This window comes from Alosa pseudoharengus, unplaced genomic scaffold (genome assembly GCF_046254945.1).
Source record: "Alosa pseudoharengus isolate Yale_2024_CS ecotype anadromous, Long Island Sound unplaced genomic scaffold, YU_APseudo_1.1 YU_APseudo_1.1_scf_23, whole genome shotgun sequence".
NCBI lineage: Eukaryota > Metazoa > Chordata > Actinopteri > Clupeiformes > Clupeidae > Alosa > Alosa pseudoharengus.
In genome coordinates, this window is record NW_027468685.1 from 27241672 (window position 1) to 27266467 (window position 24796).

Below are 24796 nucleotides of genomic sequence, written 5' to 3' on the forward strand. Positions count from 1 at the left end.
ATGGATCTCAGAGGTGCTTGCCTCCTGCTCGGAGTTCTGCTTCTCTCCCACTTCTCATCCCAACAGATGATGTCAAAGAAGAAGCTGGTGAAGAGAGGTCAGACAATACAACTCTGCACAGTATGTAGGCTACACATAAGAGAGGGAATGTACAAAATAAGCCTTTAGGGGAGCCTGATTCTTGACCTTTTATGTTTAATACAATGGACATGTTTGATGCAACAAAACTGCTTTATTTATCTTAACTGATGTTACTTGAGTGGTTAGAGTAGTTGTTGGTTGGTTTTCCTGTAGCACGTTGCTCATCCACATTTTGCACTTTTTAAAACAGGTTTACAAATACTTACTTAGAGTATAAATATTGAAAGTGCATTTCAATCAACATCTGAAATATCTGATACTGTATTCTGATATAATGTGTCAGTAAAGATCTGCAACATTTAAAATATCTTTGAGGTCTGTAAACCATCTTCAACCAACACATGGACAACACACCAGTCTGGGCTGGATGTTCCCACACATTTTTTTTTTACATCAATCATCTGTTTCATCTTAAATGTCCTTCTATCTTTTTGTTTCGTATCTGAGTAGAGACCCCAAAAGATGGAGCCATTGAAGAACTCAGAAAGCAAATCGATGACATTTTGAAGGAGGTGAATCTTCTGAAGGAGCAGCAGGCTTTGCAAACAGGTGCAGTGGGGGCTTTAATGGGTTTATTGTCCCTTCTGTGAATGACCTCCAGAGAACATGGGAATGAAACTTATGTGGATCTGTGGAATCCCATTCTTGAAACCTGAAAATGGTCTTCTTATAACCAACAGTCTTATGACATTGTTGTTCCTTAACATCCTTTTTGATGCTTACAACTCATACAATGGTCAGCAACTGTTCCAAGTCTGTGGTGTGTTTTGCTTATTAAATGTCAGATTCACTTACATAAGGCCACATGGGCAACACATGTGGTCTTTGATCTAACCTACAACAGCAGGCCTTGTAATGATCCAAGGACAGCTCATAGCCAACAAGATGGCAAACATACACAGTGAGGTGTTATTAGAAGAGACATGTTGAGTGAATTTGACCGCAGACTTAAATATTTTTACCATCTTGTCTCAGTTTGTTTGAAGGGAACCAAGATTCAGGGGAAATGCTACTTGGCCGACTCCATGAAGAAGCGTTACCATGCAGCCAGCGAGGACTGCATCGCCAAGGGTGGCACGATCAGCACCCCACTCTCCCTCGATGAGAATGACAAGTTGTACGACTACATGCGCCAGACCATTGGGTCCGATGACGAAATCTGGCTGGGCATCAACGACATGCTGACCGAGGGCGTCTGGGTCGACCAAACCGGGTCCACCCTGCGCTACAAGAACTGGGACACTTCCTTTAAGGGGGATCGCACCATGAATTGCGCAGTGCTCTCTGGATCAATGAGTGGGAAGTGGCTGGACGAGAACTGCCGCGAAGAGAGGGCGTCCGTGTGCGAGTTCAACATAGTCTGATAATGTTAGAAGTTGCCCCATGAAATAGTGCTTTATCGAGGCTTGAGACGCACACACACCTTGCTTTTTCTTGCCTCTTTGTCTGTCAAATGCTACGTTATTGCACCTTGCTTTCATGACCATGTAATTATACCTTCTTCACTTTGGTATTTCAAAATGACACAGTGGCCTTTCAATGTGGAGATTTCACATTTTGTTTTTCCACATAATTAGATAAGAATGAACTCCAAAAAGGCAAACATGTACTGAACGGTCTTTGTGGTGTAAAACAAAAAAGTGATAGGCCTAAATTTGACTGAACTAACCAATGTTTTGAACATAGATGTGAAATGTGCCGGTGGTAGCGTAGTGGTTAAGTAGATGGGCTAGCATGCAGCAGCTTGAATAGTTGTGGGTTCAATTTCCGGATTTCACCATTGTGCCCTTGAGCAAGGCACTTGACCCCTCAGTTGCTCTGGAGACATAGCCCTTGTAATATAATTGACATAATGTAAGTCACTTTGAATAAACGTGTCTGCTAAATGATTAATGTAAATTGTAAGTGCATCAGTTCAGTCAAATCAAGAAGTTATGGCAAGTGCTTCCCTTTTCTCTGCAGCTCAGTCTGAATTTAACGATGCTTATTTCAGAATGCTAGTCTTCTTCTTTTTTGTTTGTTTTTTAACAAAGTCTTGTCTAGCCTGAACTAAACTGAATATGTACATTTTGCACTGTTGAAGATATGTACAACTTTAATGAATAAACATTTGCTGGGCAAATCACCACTGGCTCAAATAGAGCAAAAGTTTGTTCAACACACTAACCTCAAAAAATACAAAGCACACCACACTTACTCCACATTCCAGGAAGACAACCAAGGCGTATCCAGAAGAGAGACACACAGATGCAGCCAAAACACAAACCAGACAATGAATTTGAGCAGCAAATTAGCACATTCAGGATACATTCCTAAATAATGAAATAATGAATCAAAATGACAATAACACTTAAATGCATCCACAAACAAAACCAATGAGTGTGATTGGGTAACTGGGAAGACCGATTATATTAAGTGGTAGTGAGTGTTAGTTGATGAAGTTTGTCTACAGTCAGCGTTTTGTCTCGTACCATTTCCTCTGACTTGCTACAAACTGACAAAAGAGAGAGGCAGATCGGATAAAACACCTATGAATTTATTCCTAAAACACCATAGAAATGTACAAAGCTATATACACAAATATTAAAACAGCATGTTGCCGATATACACATATAGTCACAAGCAACCACAGATCATGCCTAAAAACAACAAGAAAAATTGAATAATCCCATTTCCAGCAAAGATTATCTAAGAGTCAACAGTTCTCTGATGAGAAAATAGTGAGAATGCATGGCATGTTCCTGTTGGCTTGCCATCATAGACAAAAACATCTTTAAAAAGAATGTAAAATAAACATTTTAAAATACAAAACAAAGACTCACAGATGGTAAAATCATTTGTACTCTTGAAACATTTTTTAAAATGGCATGGGTCACGGTCCTGGAAGCATCTGGAAATTGTGTCACTCTGGTGTGCTCTGGAACACCTGGAAGCGTGGAATCAGTGTGTACTCCAACACCCAGAAATACTGTGCACTCTAAATGTCTGGATGTAATGTGCACTCTACGACCAGGACACATGGAAATCATGTGCATGCCAACACCTGGAAACAATGTGCACTGGATGTCAGGAAGTGGTGTGCATTCTGATGCCTGTTTGAGGCACAAATGAATCCCACGGACGCACAGGAATCCCTCCAGAGAGCCACGCTCAACTCCGTCTTGCTATACATCCTTGTCCTACCCATTCTGACTGAGGAGCATGACCCAACGCCGATATTAAAGACAGCTGTCCATCTGGCAGCATAGTGCTTCCCTGTCCTGGTTCGTACTGTTCACATGGCATCTTCATCATCGTCATAATCATCATCATCCCACTCGTCATCCATGATGGGCGGAGGAAGGGGGTCGACATCGGACAAGCGGATGGGGTTGGAGTCTCCGGCGTTCTTGAAGGTGTACAGCTCGTTGTCCACCATGCGGCGGTCCTCAAAGCCCAGGCTGTTCAGTGGCCCCAGAGGCGTCCGCGGCCTCGGAGGCCCGAAGGAGTCGGCGGGGTCCAAGAATGTGCTGAATTCCTCCTTCTTGTTGTTCTCGCCTGGCGCCTCGATGACGGGCGGCTTCACGTCCATGGGACCGGCGAAAGGGCGGTAGACTCCCGCCTCACCGCCATTGTAGCCAGGCTCCCCGATCAGGTGGCTGTACGCCATGGTGTCATCGATGGAGTCGTAGACATGGGCGCCGTTGTCTGGCTTGAAGGTAGAATCAACTGGGCGGAACACATGGCCTTTGGGGTTGTACATGGACACTCGCTTGGCCATTGTGTGCTTCTTTCTCTTCCTGAAATGTATACAAATGTATAAGACAACCCAACTATAACAAATATGAGTCGATATAAAAATACACTAGCACATAATAACACACACACACACACACACACACGTTTTTGATCTGTTTTTGTACAGTAATGTAATGTTCATTCGATATTTGCTGTGTACTGTACTGATAAATTCATTATAGGCAAAGTTTCCTTAAAGAGAGTCAATCTGTCAATTAGATCAAAATGTAAATAATGTATAGGTGCTGTGCACTCACTTGGTCACCACACAGACAATTGCTAACACTAAAAGCGTGAGGACCACGAGAGCTCCGACGACACCCAGAATGATTCCCAACAGCATTTCTGAAAACACAAATGATTACATTAACATTTAACGCAGGCACTTTTATAAACAGCAGCATACAGAACATGCACAATACGGTATGTATACATACAATATACAACCCCAAATCAAAAAAAAGTTGGGACGTTGTGTAAAATGCAAATAAAAACAGAATGTGATAATCAGCAAATCTCGTAAACCCATATTTAGCTGCAAAAAGGACATATACAACATATTAAATGTTGAAAATGACAAATTTGACTATTTCATGGAAAATATATGTTCAATTTGATGCCAGCAACATGTTTTAAAAAAAAAAAGGTTGGGAGAGGGGCATGTTTACCAGTGTGCTGCTTCACCTCTTCATTTCACAACATTCTGTAAGGGACGGAGGAGAACGGTTGCTAGTACTTACTGTTCTTCTTCTCCACCATCACCTTGCTGAGCGCACTGAAGCCACCGCTTTCGGGCTGACAGTTGGACATGTTCATGTAGAAGCTTCCAGGTAGACTGAGCTTGTCCTCCACATCCTCGTCCTCACGTCGGCTTAGAATCTCCTCCTCCGAACCAATCGTCTGGACCTTCGTATTCCGGAATCAACATAGTCAAGTCAGCATTGTACTAGTGCAGCAGATCCATCGTTATATTTCAAACTCAACATGGTCTGTATTATGGCCCTGCAGCAGATGCTCTTTACATTTCCGCCTCAATATAGTATTGGGGTGTCTGCAGGAATTCATTTCAGTGGATGCACACACAAACACACACATACATCCATATGAAGTGCTAAACTGGAAAATGAGAGAAGTTGAAGGGCCGTTTCCGAGGGGCGGGATAATCAGTTGTCTTTCAAATTCCCTCTGCACGCAATAGGACGCAATAAGATATTTGTTTTCAAGTAGCAGGGAATTCAAGCCAAACCGATGCAACTCTGCCATCAATCATTATGTTAAGCCCACCAAACGACCCTATACACGATTTCAATGTCCTGATTAAGTTTCGATTTCTGGAGCTCACAAGCCAACGGAGAGTTGCTAGTCTAGCCCTGGCAGCAAATGTAATTTGCTGCCGCTAGGGGCGCGTCTAGATTTCTAGGCTAGCACTAAATAGCTATTCGACAAAGACTAAGGATGGCCAAGTCACGTGTGTGATTTCCGCTTGAACACGGCAGAAACATGGGTGAATAAAACTGTAAATGTGGAGATCGAGATACCAAAGGTCAGCATTTTAGCACATCAGCAGAAGCAGAGGTGTGCTTTTATCAACTAACTAGTTTTGGCATCATCTTCAAATTCATTTTGATGGCGTATAGCCGCGTGAAGAACAGCACAGCCATCCAGGATATGGACCATTAGGTTTTGTGTCCCGAGCAGGAGCATGCGGCAAAACTGAAACAAAAAGCTTTTACAGCAGTGAAACTGCACACTATTTTTGCCAGAAATACATTGGCATGTTTGCAAGCTTTTTATCAGCGCTGCCCTTATCAGGGGCGGTTTTGCATGCCTTTCCTTTAAGGAAGTTAGCGTAGCTCGTCAGTGTTAACTCAGTGCTTTAATGTGAGCTCAGGCTGGCGCTGAAGGAATGCCTCACCTTAATCATGGTGTGATGCTGCTGGCACTTGGGTTGGCTCACGTTGGTAAAGAGCAGGTCGGCACGGTACTGCGAGGGCAGCCAGACGATCCAGGAGACGGAGGAGAAGGGCTTCATGGCCCTGGGCCAACCAGGTGTGCCAAGGAGTACCGGAGTCTGGACCATAGGGTCTGGCTGCACGTGGTACACAATGCTCTCTGTGACGAGAGGATCACATTTTTTAAATCATAAATAGGAAAAGATGTGACATTCCTTACGCTATTGGTTGTGGAGTTCAACCAGCGGCCAAACCTTTCACTCTGCCATACAAGTACTCACACCCAGCAACCAACCGTTTTAGAACACCCCAGGGTGCACAACAGCCACCACACAATTAACACTACACAACAAAAACAAAAACAACAACAACGACGACAATAACAACAACGAGACGCGTTCATGAACATTTCAGTGTTGTTATTGTCAGTCAGTGTTCAGCTAAGAGGTATCTTATGTGCTAGACCCACCGAACCCCTCCACCTGAGCTTTGCAGAATATTAGGCTTTCATAGCCACATTTCCACTAGATTGATACAACCTCTAAATCTTAGCACTGACGTAATTAACAGTATAGGTCTGTACATGAATGACTGGAGCCAGCTGGGTCTCCACTGCACGTTACAGCTAAACAATGCCCTCTTGTGGAGTAAATAGGTCTTTACTGGACACATTACTGGACACTGGATTACTGGACACTCGTCCATTACTATGTCGACTACTGTGATACAGATTAGCAAAAATGGAAAACATGCATAGCAATATGATATTCTGTCCCATAGTACTAAAACACTACTTCAAGAACTACTACAACAACTACTAACACACTAATAACCAGCACCACCACTACTGCTACTACACTGATAACATGTAATGATGACCTACTATGACTGACACGTGTCACATACCTCCAATCTCAGGTCCAAAAGAAATGTTGAAAAGGGGCGTTTGTCCCGTGCGCAGGTTCCTGGCACTGGCAGCCGAGGCCGTGATGGTGACGTTATTTTGGATCTGGACCTTGCGGATGACGCCGCCCGAGCAGAACTGCCCGACGGGGGTGCCGTCGCTCTCGGCCACATCCAGAGAGAAACTGCCACCGCACTCCTCCCCTGGCAGAGACTGGCGCAGGGTGCCCGTGGGCGACTGGAGGATCACAGTGCCGTGCTCAGGCACGCGGAGGTTCCAGATGGCATTGTGGATGGGCGCAGGTAGGCATTTCTCCAGAGTGGGCATGGTGATAGGGGTCTGTCTCACTGGGCATGCGGCCAGGCTTTGGCATTCTAAAGAGACAAACAAAGAGAAGAGACAAAGTAAGGACCAGGCAAAAGGCAAAGGCTAAAGTCTAATTTAACAACACAAACACAGTACAGGTCTAAAGGGTTAATTTAACAACTATCCAAAATCTATCTGCATGGGCAACACCCTAAAAATGAACACCAATAGGCGAGTTGTATATTCCCACAAGGATCAGGCAAAAGGCAAAGGCTAAAATCTAGTTAATAAAAATACAAAGTCTAAAGGGTTAAAGGTGCTCTAAGCGATGCCACACATTTTTTAGGCTATTTCATTTTTTGTCACTTAGGGCAAACATCACCTCACCATTCGCTAACTGCCTGTGTCCTGAATACACTGTGAAAAAACGTGATCTCTGTGGACAGCCCAGGCTCCAAAAACAGCAATAAATAAACCTGGGCAAACCTAGCCCATAAAAACATAACAACTGTTCCAGCAAATTACAGATGAGATGCGCGTTTAGGAGAGTTTCAGATTTTCACTTTGCCCATCATTCACATTAGGGGTGCTGTTATGTGCCTTGAAGTCACAACATCTTGTTAGTCTATCTCTGTCAAGAAGTTGATGATAATTTTGGCTTGGATTCCTTGCTAAGTTGTGATGCTATAACTCCCTATTAGAGTTACATTTCAAAGGAAAACATAACACCAACATGTGTAAATGGAAACCTTTTGTAGTACCCAATTCTCATTCTCATTTTTTCTGTGGTTGCATAGATTTGCTGACAAAAGCAACAGCGAGGGTCAAACCAAGTCCGAGAGATAGTGTTTCCCATGGTGATTTACTACATTTTGTCTGAAGTATTTACTATACTTCAAACAAAAGCATTGGATGATCAAAAGAAAGCAATTTCCTACCCCTCCACATATCAGCAGAATAACAAGAAAAGATGGGACCAGATTTGAATGAACAGTTAGCCTACCTATGGTTTTGGTAACAGTGAGAAGTAGGTCTTCACTGGGGCAATCCAGGAAGGAGAGGGAGGAGGTGGATCCTGGGGGTACAGTGATTTTCTCTTGGAGAGCACCGTCCACTTTCATTTCACAGTAAGACGCAGGGTTGGAGCTCTCAATGTTCAGAGTGATTCCGGCCTCTTTCTCCATAGTCACAGCGCAAATATCTGAAAAAAGAAGGCCATATTTATATAGCTTTGTGTTAAACCATTAACAGATTTGTGTGCTGTACACACAAACAATCTAACAGCAGGATGTTGTACACAAACAATCTAACCACAGGATGTGCAGGAAGTCGGCTCTATCAGATAAATATCTGACATATGCTCGTTGCAAGAGTAGAAGATGGTAACAACAGTGCCTACAAAAGTCCATAGATTCACAGGCTACTTCCACTAGCTACAGCGTGTGATACACACTGAACTATCATCACATTGTTATTTTAATCAGGGCAGCAGTTTCCAGATTACATTATGTGCTTACATAACTGCAAAAGGGTTCTCAACTGTTGTAGAAAGAAATGGCTGATCTTTAATGCAATATCTACACTATCCATTATCAGCAACCATTCATCCAATGTTCCAAAGGCACATTCTGTTTACTAATCTGACACCATTTTAAAAGGCTAACTGAGAAAACATTGGAGAACCTTTTCACAATTATGTAAGCACATAATGTAATCTGAAAACTGCTGCCCTCATTAAAAAAACAATGCAACTGATCTCAGCTGGTATTCTGTCTATACAGTAATGGAGTGGAATGCAAATTTCTAAGTGACCCCAAACTTTTGACCTGGTAATGTATGAACATTACATTAGTTACAAATTATAGATGAAAATACTACAATAAGCATAACAGTAAAAGTAGTAATAATAACAACAACAACAACATCATGGAAGTGGAAAGAAATGAAGTGGAAAATAAAGCATGGAGACGTATAGAAAAGGTTTGCATACGTGGCACGCCGCCGCGCAGCGCCGACACCCTGAAGTGGAGGGTGAGCCCTGGTGGACTGGGCGTCCTCCCCGAGTCGCAGTTCTGCAGGAGGAGGCTAAAGCTGCCCTGCTCTCCGGTCGGCTGGTCCTCCGTCAGGCTCTTGACCACGGGCGGTTTGCCCTCCTGCTCATAACGCACCTCCACCGCCTTGGAGCCGCACTTGGGCTCCGTTAAGGCCAGGAAGGAGATGGTGACGTCGTGCTTGGGCAGCACCACAAAGTCCCACTGCATCGTCTCGTCCCTGGGCAGGCCGGTGAGGTAGTTGGCAGAGAAGAAGTCGGAGTAGGACTGACCCTGGGGCAACTTGGACTGCACTATGGCCAGCACTACAGAGGACAGAGAGGGGTGGGTGGGTGGTTGGGGTGGGGGGGTAAATAAGGTGACTGCAAAACTGAACAAGATGGTTATGGTTATGGAATTGAATTATTCCATACAATTACAATTATACAATTATTCATTGTACCAAAGAATCCAAGGAAAAAGTTGCATACTTTTAGTTTCGGGCCCAACGGAAACTTTGATAGCGGACATGTCCAGCTTCTGGTTCTTTGGAACATCCAGGGCCAACCTTCCTTTGTACAGAACTTGAATTTGACTTATAGAGCCATTTTTGCAGAAGGTACCGATAGTGGCGAGTCCAAATCGTTGGTATGTGATGATGCTGTAGGTGTGTTCATCGGGGCAGGCGTCTGAGGGACCGATCTGCTTCATACCAAGACTTGGGAAGTCCAGCTGGAATGTCCGGGAAGGCGGGACCTTTAGGTCCCATGTGAAGGTCCGCTGGAAGTCTGGGAAGAGGCTGGAGTCGGCAAACATTTCTTTCTTGCCACTGGCGTCCTGTGAGAAATCTAAGAAATGTAATTTTTAGTATCAAGTTCTCACAAGTGAAATGAAGACTTACATTTGCATCTAATTTACATTTGCATTTATACAAAGCGACTTGCAGCAATGGAATAACATTTAAGCATTTTAACATTTAAACTTTTAAACTATAGAGTGCTGCAGCATTGACATTTATTCATCTAGCAGACGCTTTTATCCAAAGTGATTTACGTTTATTTATGTCAATTCTATTACAAGGGCCAGTTTCCCCAGAGCAGCTCTGGGTTAAAGGTGCTCTAAGCGATGCTGGGTAACGTCACTTCTGTTGACTTTCAAACAAAACAGAGAGCTAGGTCGCTACTTCCTCCCCCTCCCTCCCGCGCTGCTCCCGTGCAATTGAAACTCCTAAAGGCGCATCTCGTCTGTGATTTGCTGAAAAAAAGTTTGTTATGTTTTTATCGGCTAGGTTTGCCCAGGTTGTTTTTGTTGCCGTTTTTGGAGCCTGGGCTGTCTACAGAGATCGTGTTTTTTTACAGTGTATTCCGGACACAGACAGCTAGCGGTTGGTTAGGTGATGTTTGCAGTAAGTGACATAAAATGTTTTAGCCTAAAAAACACATACCATCGCTTAGAGCACATTTAAGTGCCTTGCTCAAGGGCACAACAGTGGCAGCTGGGAATTGAACCCACAAATCTTCAGGCTGCTGAATGCTAGCCCTGCTCCTTAGCCACTGTGCAACCACTAACCACCGACTTTTACAGATAGTTTGGTTTCAGCATTACACATGCTCAATTGCTGGGGATTGATTGCATAATTGGACATAACTGATCATAGCATCTAAACTAAATTCGGGGTTCCCACTCTAGGTCAAATGTAAAATTCCATGAAATTACAAATTCATGGAAAATGAATTCCATAACTTACTATAATGAATGGTACAATATACCGATCAAATGACTTCAGAGCAGCCGAATAGTGTTCAAGAATATTTTACTTTCTTAGAGCGGGAGATGAATAAATAGGCATTGAATAAACAAAGTTGCGCAACTCAAGCAAGCAGTAAAGCCAATAACCAGATATACACCAGTTCTCCGTGGATATATTTGTATTAATGTATTTTGGCAAGTAAATGTTAAACTGTTGCAACAAAATTCCCTGACTTTCCCTGAAAATGTATAAAATTCCCGGACTTTCCATGTTTGGAATAGACTTTCCAAAATTCCATGATATTGTAGAAATTCCATGACCGGTGGGAACCCTGTAAATTTACATTTCTCTCAGCAGTGTCTTGTGATAATCCACAAAGAGTAGGCTTTGAAGGCACATTTGCCACAGAATGTTTTGTAGGTAGCTAGATTTTCACATTAATTAAGATGACACTGCTGTGCGGGAACAGCTTTTAAATAACCAAATATATTTCCTAAGCATACTTTTTTCAGTTCCAACTATGCTGTTGTTTGTGTTTACAACAACAGATAGTTTGTACATTTTAGATGAAAAGCCATTACTGTTGTTTTAATGTTCTTATTGGAGTCTTCTCTTTGTCACAAATGCTAATGCCAATAGCTAATATGCTAATGGAAATGCTCACCGAAACCTTTTGACTTTAAGACATTTAGTTTGTAAGTTTTAGCATGCTGCTAACTGCTGTTTACTTTGCCTGTATAAAGAGTTTTATCTTCGAGATTGATTTTGTTGTGATAAGAACAAAGTTGTTCATTTGCATGCATGAGTATTGAACTTAATTTGCGCTGCGGTGTTGATGATGGTGAACACTGAGCTGTACTGTGATTTGGCCGTGTTGCAAGATTGTTCTGACTCATGATGTGCATGAAGGGGAGAGGCGGGTCTGTTGTGTGTGTGAGACAAGACGACAAGTACCCCGGCTGTGTCAGTTTTCTGCTGCTGCATGTAACGAAAGAAGACCATATCTACATGAGATGTAACAAAATAGAAAACTAATGTGGCGGTCACACTAAGTTCACAGATTTTATTTGAGGGGACACTTGTTTTCAAGGCTGGAAGTTCAACATGTATATTAGCCTACTGTGATTGAAATAAAAAATATAATTCATATCAATGGAATTATCACCTAATGTCATTATAACATACGCATGATCTCCAGGAAAGAACAGTTTATGTTTAATTTAGGCCATCTAATATGGTGCTGTTCACATAATAAGTAATTGCATAACAAATTGCAATCGCAATATTGGTAAAAAAAAAAGAATCACAATTCAATTATTTTCCAAAATCGTTCAGCCCTAGTTGGAGTCCTCTCTGTCACCAATGCTAATGCTACAGGAAATGCTAACAGGCAATCTCACCGAAATCCCTATTGATCTCCACTGTGTAGATGTTTTCAGGCTTTTCACAGGTGAACTGGATGGTGGTGTTGAGCGACTCCCGCAGGGTCAGATCTGATTGACAGGTGGGGTTGGGCCCCGCGCCCAGACACACACTGCACTCGGGCCCATCAGCCTTCCTTCTCAAGATCACAGAAGTGTCCTGGTCAGGGGTCACGGCCATCGTTCGGCCCTCTGAAGAGGTCAAAATTCAGAGGAGAGGGGGTGGGTGGGTGGAGAGAAGATAGAAAGAGTAATTGTTGTTATTTTGACAAAGATGGTTTAAAGGAGCCATGACAAACTTTTCAATTAACATTCACTGAGATGCTTTTGTAAGTTTTTTTATTGAGAAAAATGCTTTGGCTCTTTTTTTCCTACAGGAAAAAAATAGGCTTGCTTTGCAGCAGAGCTTTAATTTTGATATTAAATGTCATATTCATAACTGGCATCACTCTGATTAGTCAACATATTTAGCCATCTTCAGCTGGCTAACAGAGGAGTGAGCATAATAAATAAGAGCCGTTGTGATGCAATAATAACACACTTTTCTAATTGGCCCGTGCTCTATGACCATTTCCTTTTTATGGCCACTACAGGCAGAGAAGGGAACAATCAAATTTGAAAAGTCCAGTACATTCCTTAGTCACATCGACATTTTTCAAAGCCAGCAACAAAACTTGTCTCCTGCAACCTGTAATACCCCGTAATACCCAGAAAACCTCACTGAACTGCTGTACATTTATAGTAGTTCCTTATGCTATGCTACATAGGCTAAAGGTCATATATTGCATATGTGTCATGGTCCGTTAGTTCACTCTTTGTAACTAGTTTTGCATGTGCATATGCAAAGAGTTCAGAAGGGAGTGAGAGGGAGAGAGAGAGAGAGAGAGAGAGAGAGGAATGAATAGTATAGGTGGGAGCGAAGGAGAAAATTGTTGTATTCCTCCAACTTTGATGTACAATTTCATTGTAATTTCTACATAGTATTTCCTCATCCTAGATTTTATATGTCATACAGTTATTTGGCTCAATGTTTGAACTATAGTTTAAATTTGTAAAGCTAATAAAGAGGCTGATGTGAACTTACTCTTTACGGGCTTAGGCTTCGGAGCAACATTAAACACAATGGGAGGCACCCCTGCCTGTTTCGGAACCACCATGGACACAGAGGCCTTGCTGGGCAGTTCTAGATGGGTCAGGGTTCCACTCCTACAGTAGTTCTGGGTCAGAACCACTCCCTGAGCATCGGTTCTACTCACGGAGTAAAGGTACCCATCTGAACAGACCTCTGATTCAGGAACTTCTTTCAGGCCCTCCCCTGAGAAATCCAAATTCAACAACGTCCCATCGGGACCACCTATCGTCCACAGGAAGCTTCTGTGGAAATCCGTGAAGAGAGACACCTGAACCTTTCCTGCCTCAGGGCTGCAGGCATCAGTAGTGCATTCTGGGTAGGGAGACAAAAAATGTTCCATCATGTCAACAGTCAATAAACAGAAGACATGCAGTGTGTATGGTGCACTGAATAGTCTTAGGTGAGGAAATAAAAGCACTAGTGCTAGATCTCCAATAAGAAAACAAATTCTAGACAATTAATACAAAACTCAATATTCTCGACTATTCCATACATGATGTTCCTCTGTGTGTTTTATGACATTTCTCTCTGGCAGAGGTGGGAAGCCCAGCTTCAGAAAGTAAACGTCCTACCATGTACTGGTTCTACTTGTGCACCTAAAACAAGGGATTTCACTAATTAGCTCCTGGCAGGAGAAGAGTTGAGCTAATGAGAATCAGCCAGTTTAGAGAATGGTTGGAGCAAATATGTGGTAGGTCTTTTACTTTCTCAAGCAGGGTTTCCCATCTCTGCCCTCTGTACTATAAGGTTAATAGCTCACCTATCTTGCCCTCCGTCTTCACTTTATAAACGTCTTGAGGCTGGGTACAGTTGAACATGACAGTGGCTATCACAGGTTTGGACAGGACAATCTCTGAGGTGAGGTTGCAGAGGGGAGTCTCCCCATCATCCACACAAGCATCACAGCCTGCTGCGTCGGTGTCTTTAGTGATGGTGATGGTCGAGTCCTGGTCAGGCTTCACGGGGATGGTTACATACTCTGTGGAGTTTTTTCAAACATGGTACATCAGTCACATTAGGTCATAGAGGACTTCATAAACATGTTTAGAAAGTGCTCGTTCTCCCCAGCATTGTAAGACAAGACATCCAGCTTTGCCAGCTTAGCTACAGTATCACTGTGCTTAGGACTAGGGATGCACCGATTGTGAAATTCTGGGTCGATACCAATACCGATGTATAAAATAACAATTTGGCCGACACCAATATTTTTTTCTTTGTTTGTTTATTTCGTTTTTGTTGTTAATCATACCCTTAGAGTGGAAACTAAATATTTATAAAAGAAAATAACTGAACCATTTTCAAGTCTTTCAGGCCTTCATAGCACAACATTTACCAAGTGCAGAATCGATGCAACATAACAGATAAACATCACCAATGCCAATCGGTAAATGTCATATAAATTTGCCGATAGGCGAGATCAGTCAATGAGGTCGATGTTGGCCGATATATTGGTACGTCCCTACTTAGGATAGAAGCTGGAAGTAATAAGACACTACGGAGTCAGGCCATGGAGGAACACTGGGTGGTCACTTACTTCCCCAAACTAACTAATACCTATGACATTTATTTGGGTGAATGGATAAATAGGGCCGGAAATCAGAATCTTTAAAGGTGATGATGATACATGGGGCAACATTCTGAGCAATGTTTCTGGGCAATAACATGACAAGTTTCAATTGTTCTGATTGGATGATGGTGACAAGTTGCCTACTTATGATTTAAGATCTAATTTAAGAAAAATGTCACCTAATATCAGTAGGAAAGTGTCCAAACAGCAAACAACATTGGTCAGTAACATTGCCTGCCAACATTGTCCCTGTATATCTCGTTAACAAAATAAAGAGTATAAATTATAGACAGGCATGACGGGAACTTATCATTCTGTATGTGAATGATCCAGCATTTTTATCCACATGAATACACCAAGAACAAGAACAGATATACAAGTTAGGGGGAAAAAATACCCCTTCAAGCACTTCACACGAGAACACTTCAAACAAGAACATCAAACAAAAAACCTTTTCACTTTTGGCATCACTTGGGAAGGTCAAAAAAGAGAGTAAACACTGCCATGGGTGACATCAGGTGCACACCCAGAGGCAACAAACGGACTGTCAGCCTGCTTGCCTATCAGATCACACAAAGCGCAAAGTCAAACCAATGTGAGTGCAGAAGCAGTTCAGTTGGGATTGCTTACCTGGCTTTTAAAAAATGCTTGCTTCAGTGAAACACTGCAGTGCAGTGGTGGTAAACCTTATACCAAACAGATGTATGGAGGAAGGGCACTGCTCAAATGTTCATACATTAATTTTAAGCCAAGCTGAGCCTTATCTTTGTACAAAATGTCAGTGATTTGCATTCACATTTACCATTTACATTTATTCATTTAGCAGACACTTTTAATCCAAAGTGACTTCTGTCAATTCTATTACAAGGGATTACATTGTCCCCGGAGCAACTTGGGGTTGTGCCTTGCTCAAGGGCACAACGGTGGAAGCCGGGAATTGAACCCAAAACTGTTCAGGTATAGGGTTGGGGAGTAACAAGTTACATGTAACGAAATTACATAATTTAATTACAAAATAAATGTAACTTGTATCCATTAAAAATTGCCTACTATCCCAAGTTTGATTATTGGCAGACAGAGAAAGGACACATACACATAAACACTTAAACAAACCAAGAGAACACAATCTTGCAAGACTAGGATACCCACTTCCTTATTCAATAACTGTATTACATATTTGGGGCTGTGTAGGCCTATATATCCATCAATGCATTACAGTAATTTCTCTTTAATTTTAAATGGCAAAGTTTGATTTATAAGCAATCATAGCTATGGAAAGATTTGTGTGATTATGATTTTAAAAACAGGCTCTTAGCAGTATTTTTGTCTTTAAATCTGTGGCTGTGTCCAAAAAGGAAGACAGCTACCTGCTGCATCACTGCCTTCAACTGTGTAATGAGGCACTCATGCAGCAAGGTAGCATCTATGAACTTTGTTTCAAACAAGCTAGCAAGATATAGCAACACAGAACGCCATCGTCAGGATAGCTGGTTTCTAAAGGTGCAGTCAGTGATCGGTTTGCAATTTCAAGCCCATAACATTTTTTCGTCACATTCAGCAATCAACTCACAACCTGCTAGCTGCCCATTCCATGAGTCTCTATAGGCAGCCCAGTCTCCGAAAACTGAACAAAGTGGGGGCAGCCTGTCCCCCAAACCAAAACGACACCCTGTGTGTAGTGTCTCTGCGAAAACTGAAGGGAGGGGTGAGGTAACTTACCTCCCTGGTGTCTTTTGTTTGGTCCTTGGATAAAATATAATGTTATTTGTTTTAGAAAAAAAGCATCTGCTAATAAATTTAAATATAAACAACAAAAACAAATGTGACTTCCTTTGCCATCGCTGACACATTTAATGTGTGTGAGTTGAAGCAGAGACATTCTATAGAATAATTGGTTGAAGGCAGCACAAAGTACACATGTAGGCTACGCTGTCTTCAAAATTCGGCAAAACAAATGTATCTTAGAAGGCATAATTTTATAGAAATATTTGATTCAGACATGCCTCAATGCCTCACTGCCATCGAATGCTGTGTTAGATTGCAGGATTTCTTTCCATTTTGGACACAGCCTTTATGGTCTCACAGTAGGAAGGATTTTAAAATGAGTTTGACAGCAGTCAGTGTTGAGTATTGTTAACACTGCCAGGTTTAAACATTTCACATTAAAGTAATTGAAATAGTACACTACTATTACTGCACTTTTTAATACGGTAACTTGTAATTGTAACCTATTACATTTCAAAACTGTAAAAAAAACACCTTCCCAACACTGTTTTCAGGCTACTGCCTGCTGGCCCAGCTCCATCACAGATGCAGTGAAGTTGTACTAAAAAGCTATTTCAGAAATAAGTGACATAAGTGTATTGTTACTGTCTGTACTTTCATCAGTCCAGTTAACCGGCGACCTGCAACATTTAACTTCACAACAAACTTAACACTGATAGAAAAAAATGTTGAACTGCTTCAAGTGTCTACAAATATTAGAAGCTAAGTGGCCTTCTAATGCATCTTGATGAGACATTCTTTCAAGTCATGCTGTATAAATTATGTTTCATAAGTGTGGAGCAATCCACACTTCAGCAGAACTCAACAGGAAACAGCCTGAGCTCACTTTGCCTTACTTCAAATATTTCAATATGACCCAACACAGCCTTCTCAGCAAGGATGCATCGACTTACATGCCTGAACTTGAGAAGAATTGATTGCACAAACGCATGCTCTCCTTGTTTTCAACTACCTCAAGGGAAGACTTACTTCAGACATAGCGCAAAGCAGTAATGTATAGGGGTATATATACCAATGGAAAACAAATTGCATTATGATGACTATAGGTCCAATTGAACATATTGTATATCGGCAAAAAGGACAAAGCCAAACATACTGTAAACCTGACAGTGGCCTTTCGTAGCTAAGCTACAACACAACAAGTTCATCTTCTAATACACAGAGACAAATAAACATAAACACACAAACACTCACATTATTTAAAAAGTGCCTGTTGTGAATAAAGAAATGAATGAGCCACAGTTTTATCAACCTCACAGTTTGGTAACTGGGCACACCTGTCTGAGTAATATGTTCCAGACACAACCCCTTGTGTCCAGTCTGTTATTTCACATTGGGTAATAGTACATAACTCATCACTATAATCATCATCATTATTCATATTCTTCATCATCCCCTTTATTATCATGACCAACACCACCAGCAGCAGTAACTCAGAGAAGCTAATATTGAGACAGCTGGACATGTCTGTCATCTCATCCCTTTTGATATCACTTTTACTAATAACTATGACGATGATGATAATGATGATGAGGCTGACAATGGCCCTCTCTCTCCCCAGGGCTATAAGAAGACTGCTATAAAAGTAAACAGAGAACTGGTGGACCAATCAACAAATAGTAATACTATAGTAATCACTTTCAAAACCTGATGGCAAGACCGCACCCCAAAACAACAGTATCGAACACAACAGCTCAGACATCGGGATCACCACACAATGTAATTACAAAGATCATGTTGTCATGCAGCTTGTCTGAGATGATGCACAAATGTATCTCTGTTTCTTATTAGACATTTCCTCTAAGGGACACTGCCAGCAGTGATGACATAACTAGCTGAAAACGTCAAAGAACTTTGAATTCCTTGTGGTGAGAAAGACCCCCTTGGAGATAACCCGGAAAGTGAGAGAAACCATGAGATCTAGATCAAGACACCCGACTAAGCCCTTATTGTGGTGGGCCTGGCCATAATCATGTACTTGACTTAAAATCCAGAAAGGGAATCCTTCAGTTCTTAAGCCAGAACACAACACCCACTCACAATAAAAGACATGTACGTATCAACCCTTTGTTTCCTCCCATTAGCAGTCATCAGGGAGGAATTCACAATATTACCTCCAGAGTTATAATATTCACAATACAGAGTTCACAATATTACCTCCAACATAGCATGGAGAGAAAGCTAGCATGCCAGAAGATGTCAGGGGAGGTGAGAGCCTCTATATATTTTTTGCAAGGCTTTGACAGTTAAAATCACTAGTCATCAGATACCAGACAACTGACATAGTTTAACTCCCATTTCAGCCAATAGAATTCTTGTCTGTTTTTCCTAAACCTGCCAGACAGACTGACTAGCAAAACATCTCATCTGATGTATCAGGACAAACACAGGGGATACATTAAATCGACATGAAAACGCTGACTCAATGTGAGAATGTGCCATATACAAACAAGTGGTTTGGTGAGGTTTAGTGACACTCGGGGGAGCTGCAAGTACAATGGCCTCGATTTATGTGGTGGCAGATTGTTGCTTAATGATTAATGGAGCTCTGATCCCATGGAATCATTTTCTGCTCCCATAAACGCAGAGTTAATGCAAGAATACTGGGTCAGGTTAAATCAGTAGGCTATGAAAAGATTTGACTTGACTTCTGTTTAAATATCAATGCACTTCACTTGCAGGCAACAAAAAAGTGAAAATGGGAGACCCACCTCAGTGGCTTTCAATGGCATGACAAATGACAAAACAACAAAAGTCAAAGCAAAAGAAAAACGTTACTGTTTGTCACTTGAATGCAACGTTAACAGCACAGCAAACTGAGTTAATTGTTAGATTTTCAGTTAAACACACGCAACCACATGACCATGTAAGAATAGACTTTTTGCGCACTAAACTAACATTTGAGAGAAAATTCACGTTCTGAAATACAATATGTGGCTCAGCTGACGTTGGTATCTCACCTGACATTATTAACGAAGCCTGTATCAGAAGTAGCAGTCCAATGAGGAGTTCAACCCACACGACGGAGAAGGAACGCATGTTGGAGAAGAAAATGTCGGAGCTCCAAATATCAGCTCAGAAGATTATGAAGAACTCCAATATAACACTAAAACTAAAGCAGCGTACATACTGCAGGACGCCACGCTTGAGTGACTTCTATGGCAGTGTCACCATACTTCCTGATATTACCTGTTTCTCCAGAGGAAGGAAGGGCGTGTACTCCTACCTGTCGAAACTTGACACAACTAGCCATTAAAAGACTGGCTCCATATGTTGTCTACTTTTCAGTTGTGCATAAACTCAAACGAATCGCCTGAGAGTCCGCCACGACTGAACTGAACCCATGTGGTGGAGTAGAGCACTAACTCGAATAATTTATAAAGCGTCTAAAATATCAGATTGTTCTCTAGCTGCGCGTCCTTGGGCATCCCCACCAGCGGTTCTGCAATCAGACGCAAGGTGTGCATGGTTCGCATTTTTGAAAATCAACAAAAACAAATATATCTGAATACCATGGAATAGTGAGCTATTCATTCTTTTCCTGTCCTGTTTTGAGACTGAATAACTAGAGAGTATTGGCGTTGTCATGCATGATGATAGTCTGAGAGTTTCGTTGAGAGTGTGTGTGTGTGGGGGGGGGGGCTTGCATGTAGTCCTGGTTTTGTCTTGACGGCCCATGTCAATCCTTGAGAGTACTATGGAGTTTTCCCCCTTGTCTCCACAAGCCTATTAACAACAACATTCCTGAGACTGAATCGCAAACCCCCCAGGCGACGTGTTGCGATGTATGACAACTCCTACGCCGCCACGCACAGTGATATCACAAAAAGCCTATATTTGCGGCAGACCTATACAGTGGCACCCACGTAGGCCTATTTATTTGTCTCATATGCCACGAAGATCATTCAGTAGGCTAACCAATGCTACACGAATAGCCCACAAACAACTTAAATAGGCTACTACACATAACATGTTTTGTGTTTGATACATTTTCTTTAATTTCACATTGACTTTTTTCAGATTTAACAAAGGCCCGAATAAAACATAATCGAACATGTATAGCCTACTACTAGCCTACAAGCTGGCAAAAACTTTATAGAGATCTGGCACTTTCACAATTTTGGCACAAGATTTGACCACACGGTGGCAGCAGAGCATTACAAATAGAAAATGTAGGCCAGTGGCCCAGTGAATCCCATAAATTGGAAATACTGTCAAACCTGAGCAGACATTAAGAAAACATATAATGTGTTCACAAATCGAGAGCATAGCACAGGTTTAGAAATCGTCTGTGTGGAAATGTTTACTCAGATGCCTACACAGGTATAACTTAATCTGAAATGGTTAATTTTTTAGTTTGGATATTATTGTTACAATTTGGACAATGACGATGAGCGCAGGGACGAAAAAACAAGACTTGTCAAGTGTAGCCAGGTGGTCAAAATCCTCATACAGTCATTTAGCTATGGGGGGTTCCCAAAAAAACAGCTAGGGGTAAAAAGACCCCCACTGTGCTTAAAGCCCTCCCCAAGCCCCCCACCCCCCAGAGAGAGAGAGAGAGAGACATCCAGCCTTGGCTCCCCTTATAGCCCAGACTGACAGCCGTCTGTAGTTGGCTCAAATTAGACTTTACTCAGATGCACTGAAGACAGGACATGACTACTGAGCCAAGTTTCGGTGAGGAAAAATCAATAAGATATGTATTACTGTTCAAAATGGTGTGTGTAGCCCTTGAATCACACTTAATTCAACTGTTAACATTAAACTGGTGAATATTTTTGCATGAACGTGTTTGAAGTTTGAAGCTATAACAATGGCAATATACTATCCGTAAGGAACCATGGCCTGAGGCAATGTACTCATACTCACAACCAACAAGGTACAAACGCCACTGCTTTCAGCCCCCTTCATGGATATTCTGGTTTACTTGGATATTTTGAGCAGCCATCTTTATTGTGTGCCCTGACAGGGCCATGTGTGAAGTGCAGTGGGGGAGTGTATGGAGGTGGCCAGGCCTGCCGGGCTATGGGAAAGCTCTACCACGACAGCTGTTTCATCTGCAGCGTCTGCGGTGAGTGGACATTTTTTTACCACTAAAGGAAGGAACACTGACATTTTAAGTTGTTAAGGGGGCATGGGCAAATATATAATAATAATAATCATAATAATAATAATAATACATTTATTTTATATAAATGCTTTTCTAGACACCCAAAGATGCTTTACCGTTTTTACATAGGTACAAAAAAACAGAAAAGGTACATGGCCAAGGTTAAGTAAACAGAAAATATGTTTCTATGTGTTTTTTTGTGCTCACCAGAAAGTTTTGTGTGCGCACCAGAAAGTTTTGCATGCAGCAATAGGGGGTTTCATAATTTCGGAAAAGTGATCAAGAATATTACCACTAAAACATAACACATTTTGAGAAAACTGGTCAAGACATTTTGCTTTTTAAATCTGAGACAAACAGTCCAACATTTGTTGTAACAGTTGTCTCTCCCTTTCTTTCTCATTCCATTAAGACCAAAGACTGCAAGAACAGCCTTTCTACAGTGTGTCTGGTAAACTGTTCTGCGAAGATCACTTCAAGGTAGGTAAGCTATACTCTCTGGATATCTTGGAAGGAAACTCTGATGATGTAAACAGATATTTTCATACGATCTGCGTTTTCTCAGCACTCTGAGGCCCATCCTTCTACACAAACTTGTGACTCATGTGGCTTTCTCATCAAGGATACGGTAAGTCTCTGTAACATATTTACACATGGATTAAGAGTGTTGGTCTTACATTTTGTATACTTTAGCAAAGGGATTTACAGAACATTTTAATTGAAACATTAATCTGTAATAGGAACATTAACACCTGTAGTGAGAGGCAGTGAAGGCAGTGAGATGTTATTTGGCAAAAACCTTTCAAACGGGCCTGGACCCTTGGCTGCTTGCTGTAACAGTGTGACCTTTGACCCTTGGCTTTGAGCAGGTCCTTCAGGCCTTTGGAAGCTGCTACCACCCAGCCTGTTTCTGCTGTGTGATCTGCTGTCAGAGTCTGGAAGGAGCACCATTCTGCCTGGACTCAACAAATAGGGTGTACTGCCTCAAAGACTACCAGAGGTACAGACCAAACTGGTCCCAAATGCTATTGTTGGTGATACACCCACACAGTTAATCCAAACACTGCAGAGTGGAACACAGATGGGAAGACTGGACAAGCTTGTATGCAAGTTTGTAGTCAGATTGTAATAAAGGATCCAATTACATGGGGTTTATAGTATAAGGTAATGTACTGGTCAATTGTAAGATATCCAGTATCTCAGGCGACCCCTTTTGAATTCCAGGCGACCCCAAGGTTGGGGAACGATGCTCTAGCTATCTGTCTAGTAGTATAGGCCTACACATGCTCCAAAAAACTCTGGAATATTTCTTCAATGTCCAAAATGGAGGAACTCTCCTTTCATTTATGGTCTCCTTTCATTTCTGCACTCTTCATTCTCTTATTCTTTCCTACCTGCTACAGGTATGTGGCTCCAATCTGTGCCACCTGCCGTCGACCCATTCTACCTTCTGAGGTAAACTCAAACCCCCTTTGTTACATTTGCACTGCTTAGCCTACTATTTGTAATTATAATTATGTAGATAATTTATTCTGAAGCAGTAGCCTACTCTGTGTACAGTAACTGGTCTTATTTGTGCTATTTCTAATGTAACTTTGATGATTACTGACTGGCAGTGAAGGTTTATTTTTCCCTTACAGGGATCAGCGGTGACAGAGCGCATTGTGTCAATGAACCGAGATTACCATGTGGATTGTTTTCAATGAGATCATCCCTGAGAAATAGACTGCATGAAGGATAAGAAAGGTCACGGCCATTACAGTCAAACACAAGCCTGAATCATGACCAGATGTCCACTATACAGTAGCCGTAAAGGCAAGCACTTTTAAGGGAAATCAGTTCATCAGTTCTTTCAGTTCTCTACATTTCACCCATGTGTTTCTTTGGAACAATGGCTTATTCTTTGTGGTTCCCTAATTTCCCCAACCTGAGTAAACTTAATTGTATGTGGTATAAAATCTGTGTATCTACAGCCGTGTTGTTGTTTTATAACCAGTTTAATGTCAAATTTAAGCTACAATGCAGTGAGGAGGACTCGAACCTGTGACGTGTCAATTGTACAAACGGTTTTGCAGCTCCTCCAACAGGTTGTGGATTGCCAATGCAGTCAGTTGGGAGACGGCAGCCATGGAGGTATTATATATAACTGGAGAGAGTGACTAAGTCCCGCCCCCATTCATTTCAATGGCCCATGCTAGGCTAGCTACTTCAGCCAAAAAAGCAAAAAGCATGAAATTGACCGCAGCCATCTTTACGAAAATGGCGTTTCATGGGTGTTTGTTTCCGGCACCAGCTAGAATTAGCCTATTAGATTCCTCGTTACAGACGGAGACAACGTAAGGTACAACGGTATGTCGTTGATGAAGATTGGACATTCCCTCAGAGGAAAAGAAGTTGTTCGGGAACGCGCTTCACCTCATTTTAAGCGCAAATTCATTTAATTGGTTGGGATAACATTTTGGGAATGGTGGTAAAGTGTGCCCTGTCTCTGAAGTCCTAGGTTATTTAATGTGATGTTCATATGTGATAATAAACGATGCGAATCAATATTGTGTCACTTTAGGCTTCACAAATAATAATCCCTAAATACTATATTTGGACAGGTTGTAGGCCTATTACGCAATACGCTATCCAACGAAAATGACTATTAATTAAGTAGACATGGTATGTAAGAAACGTGTGGATAGCTGGGATTTTTGCTGCACCCAGTGTGAATTTGCAGCTTGTTAAGCCTAGGCTACATTTGCAGGCAGACGAAATGAAGCCAACGCAAGTTAAACTTCCGATAGAAGCGCACATCCCTCGGGTATTGTGGTTCGAGCAGGCATAGAGTCTGCAACTGTTGTTGGACATTTGGCTTTTGCCTCGACTGGCAGCCTGAACATTTAAATCAAATGCATAGCCTAATCATGTCAATGTTG

At 41.8% G+C, this 24796-nt stretch overlaps 2 protein-coding genes and 1 long non-coding RNA gene across 3 annotated transcripts; 2 read left to right on the top strand and 1 right to left on the bottom strand.

Moving 5' to 3' along the window:
* Positions 1 to 2243, top strand: clec3bb (C-type lectin domain family 3, member Bb). Its single transcript, XM_076301032.1, has 3 exons — positions 1 to 97; positions 592 to 690; positions 1117 to 2243. Exons 1-3 carry the CDS (start codon positions 1 to 3, stop codon positions 1503 to 1505), a joined length of 585 nt encoding a protein of 194 aa, XP_076157147.1. The 3' UTR covers positions 1506 to 2243.
* A 411-nt stretch (positions 2244 to 2654) lies between these two features.
* Positions 2655 to 19962, bottom strand: cdcp1b (CUB domain containing protein 1b). The gene is made up of 12 exons (XM_076302183.1): positions 19726 to 19962; positions 14174 to 14392; positions 13366 to 13725; positions 12261 to 12473; positions 9602 to 9958; positions 9071 to 9436; positions 8084 to 8281; positions 6777 to 7148; positions 5834 to 6030; positions 4659 to 4824; positions 4176 to 4263; positions 2655 to 3920 (listed from the first exon to the last, which is right to left on the bottom strand). The coding sequence occupies exons 1-12, from the start codon at positions 19802 to 19804 to the stop codon at positions 3416 to 3418; spliced, it is 3120 nt and encodes a 1039-aa protein (XP_076158298.1). The 5' UTR covers positions 19805 to 19962; the 3' UTR covers positions 2655 to 3415.
* A 2847-nt stretch (positions 19963 to 22809) lies between these two features.
* On the top strand, positions 22810 to 23674 carry LOC143140229 (uncharacterized). Its single transcript, XR_012990588.1, has 3 exons — positions 22810 to 22875; positions 23279 to 23330; positions 23516 to 23674. It is a non-coding gene; the product is annotated as an uncharacterized LOC143140229 (long non-coding RNA).
* Positions 23675 to 24796: the final 1122 nt, after the last annotated feature.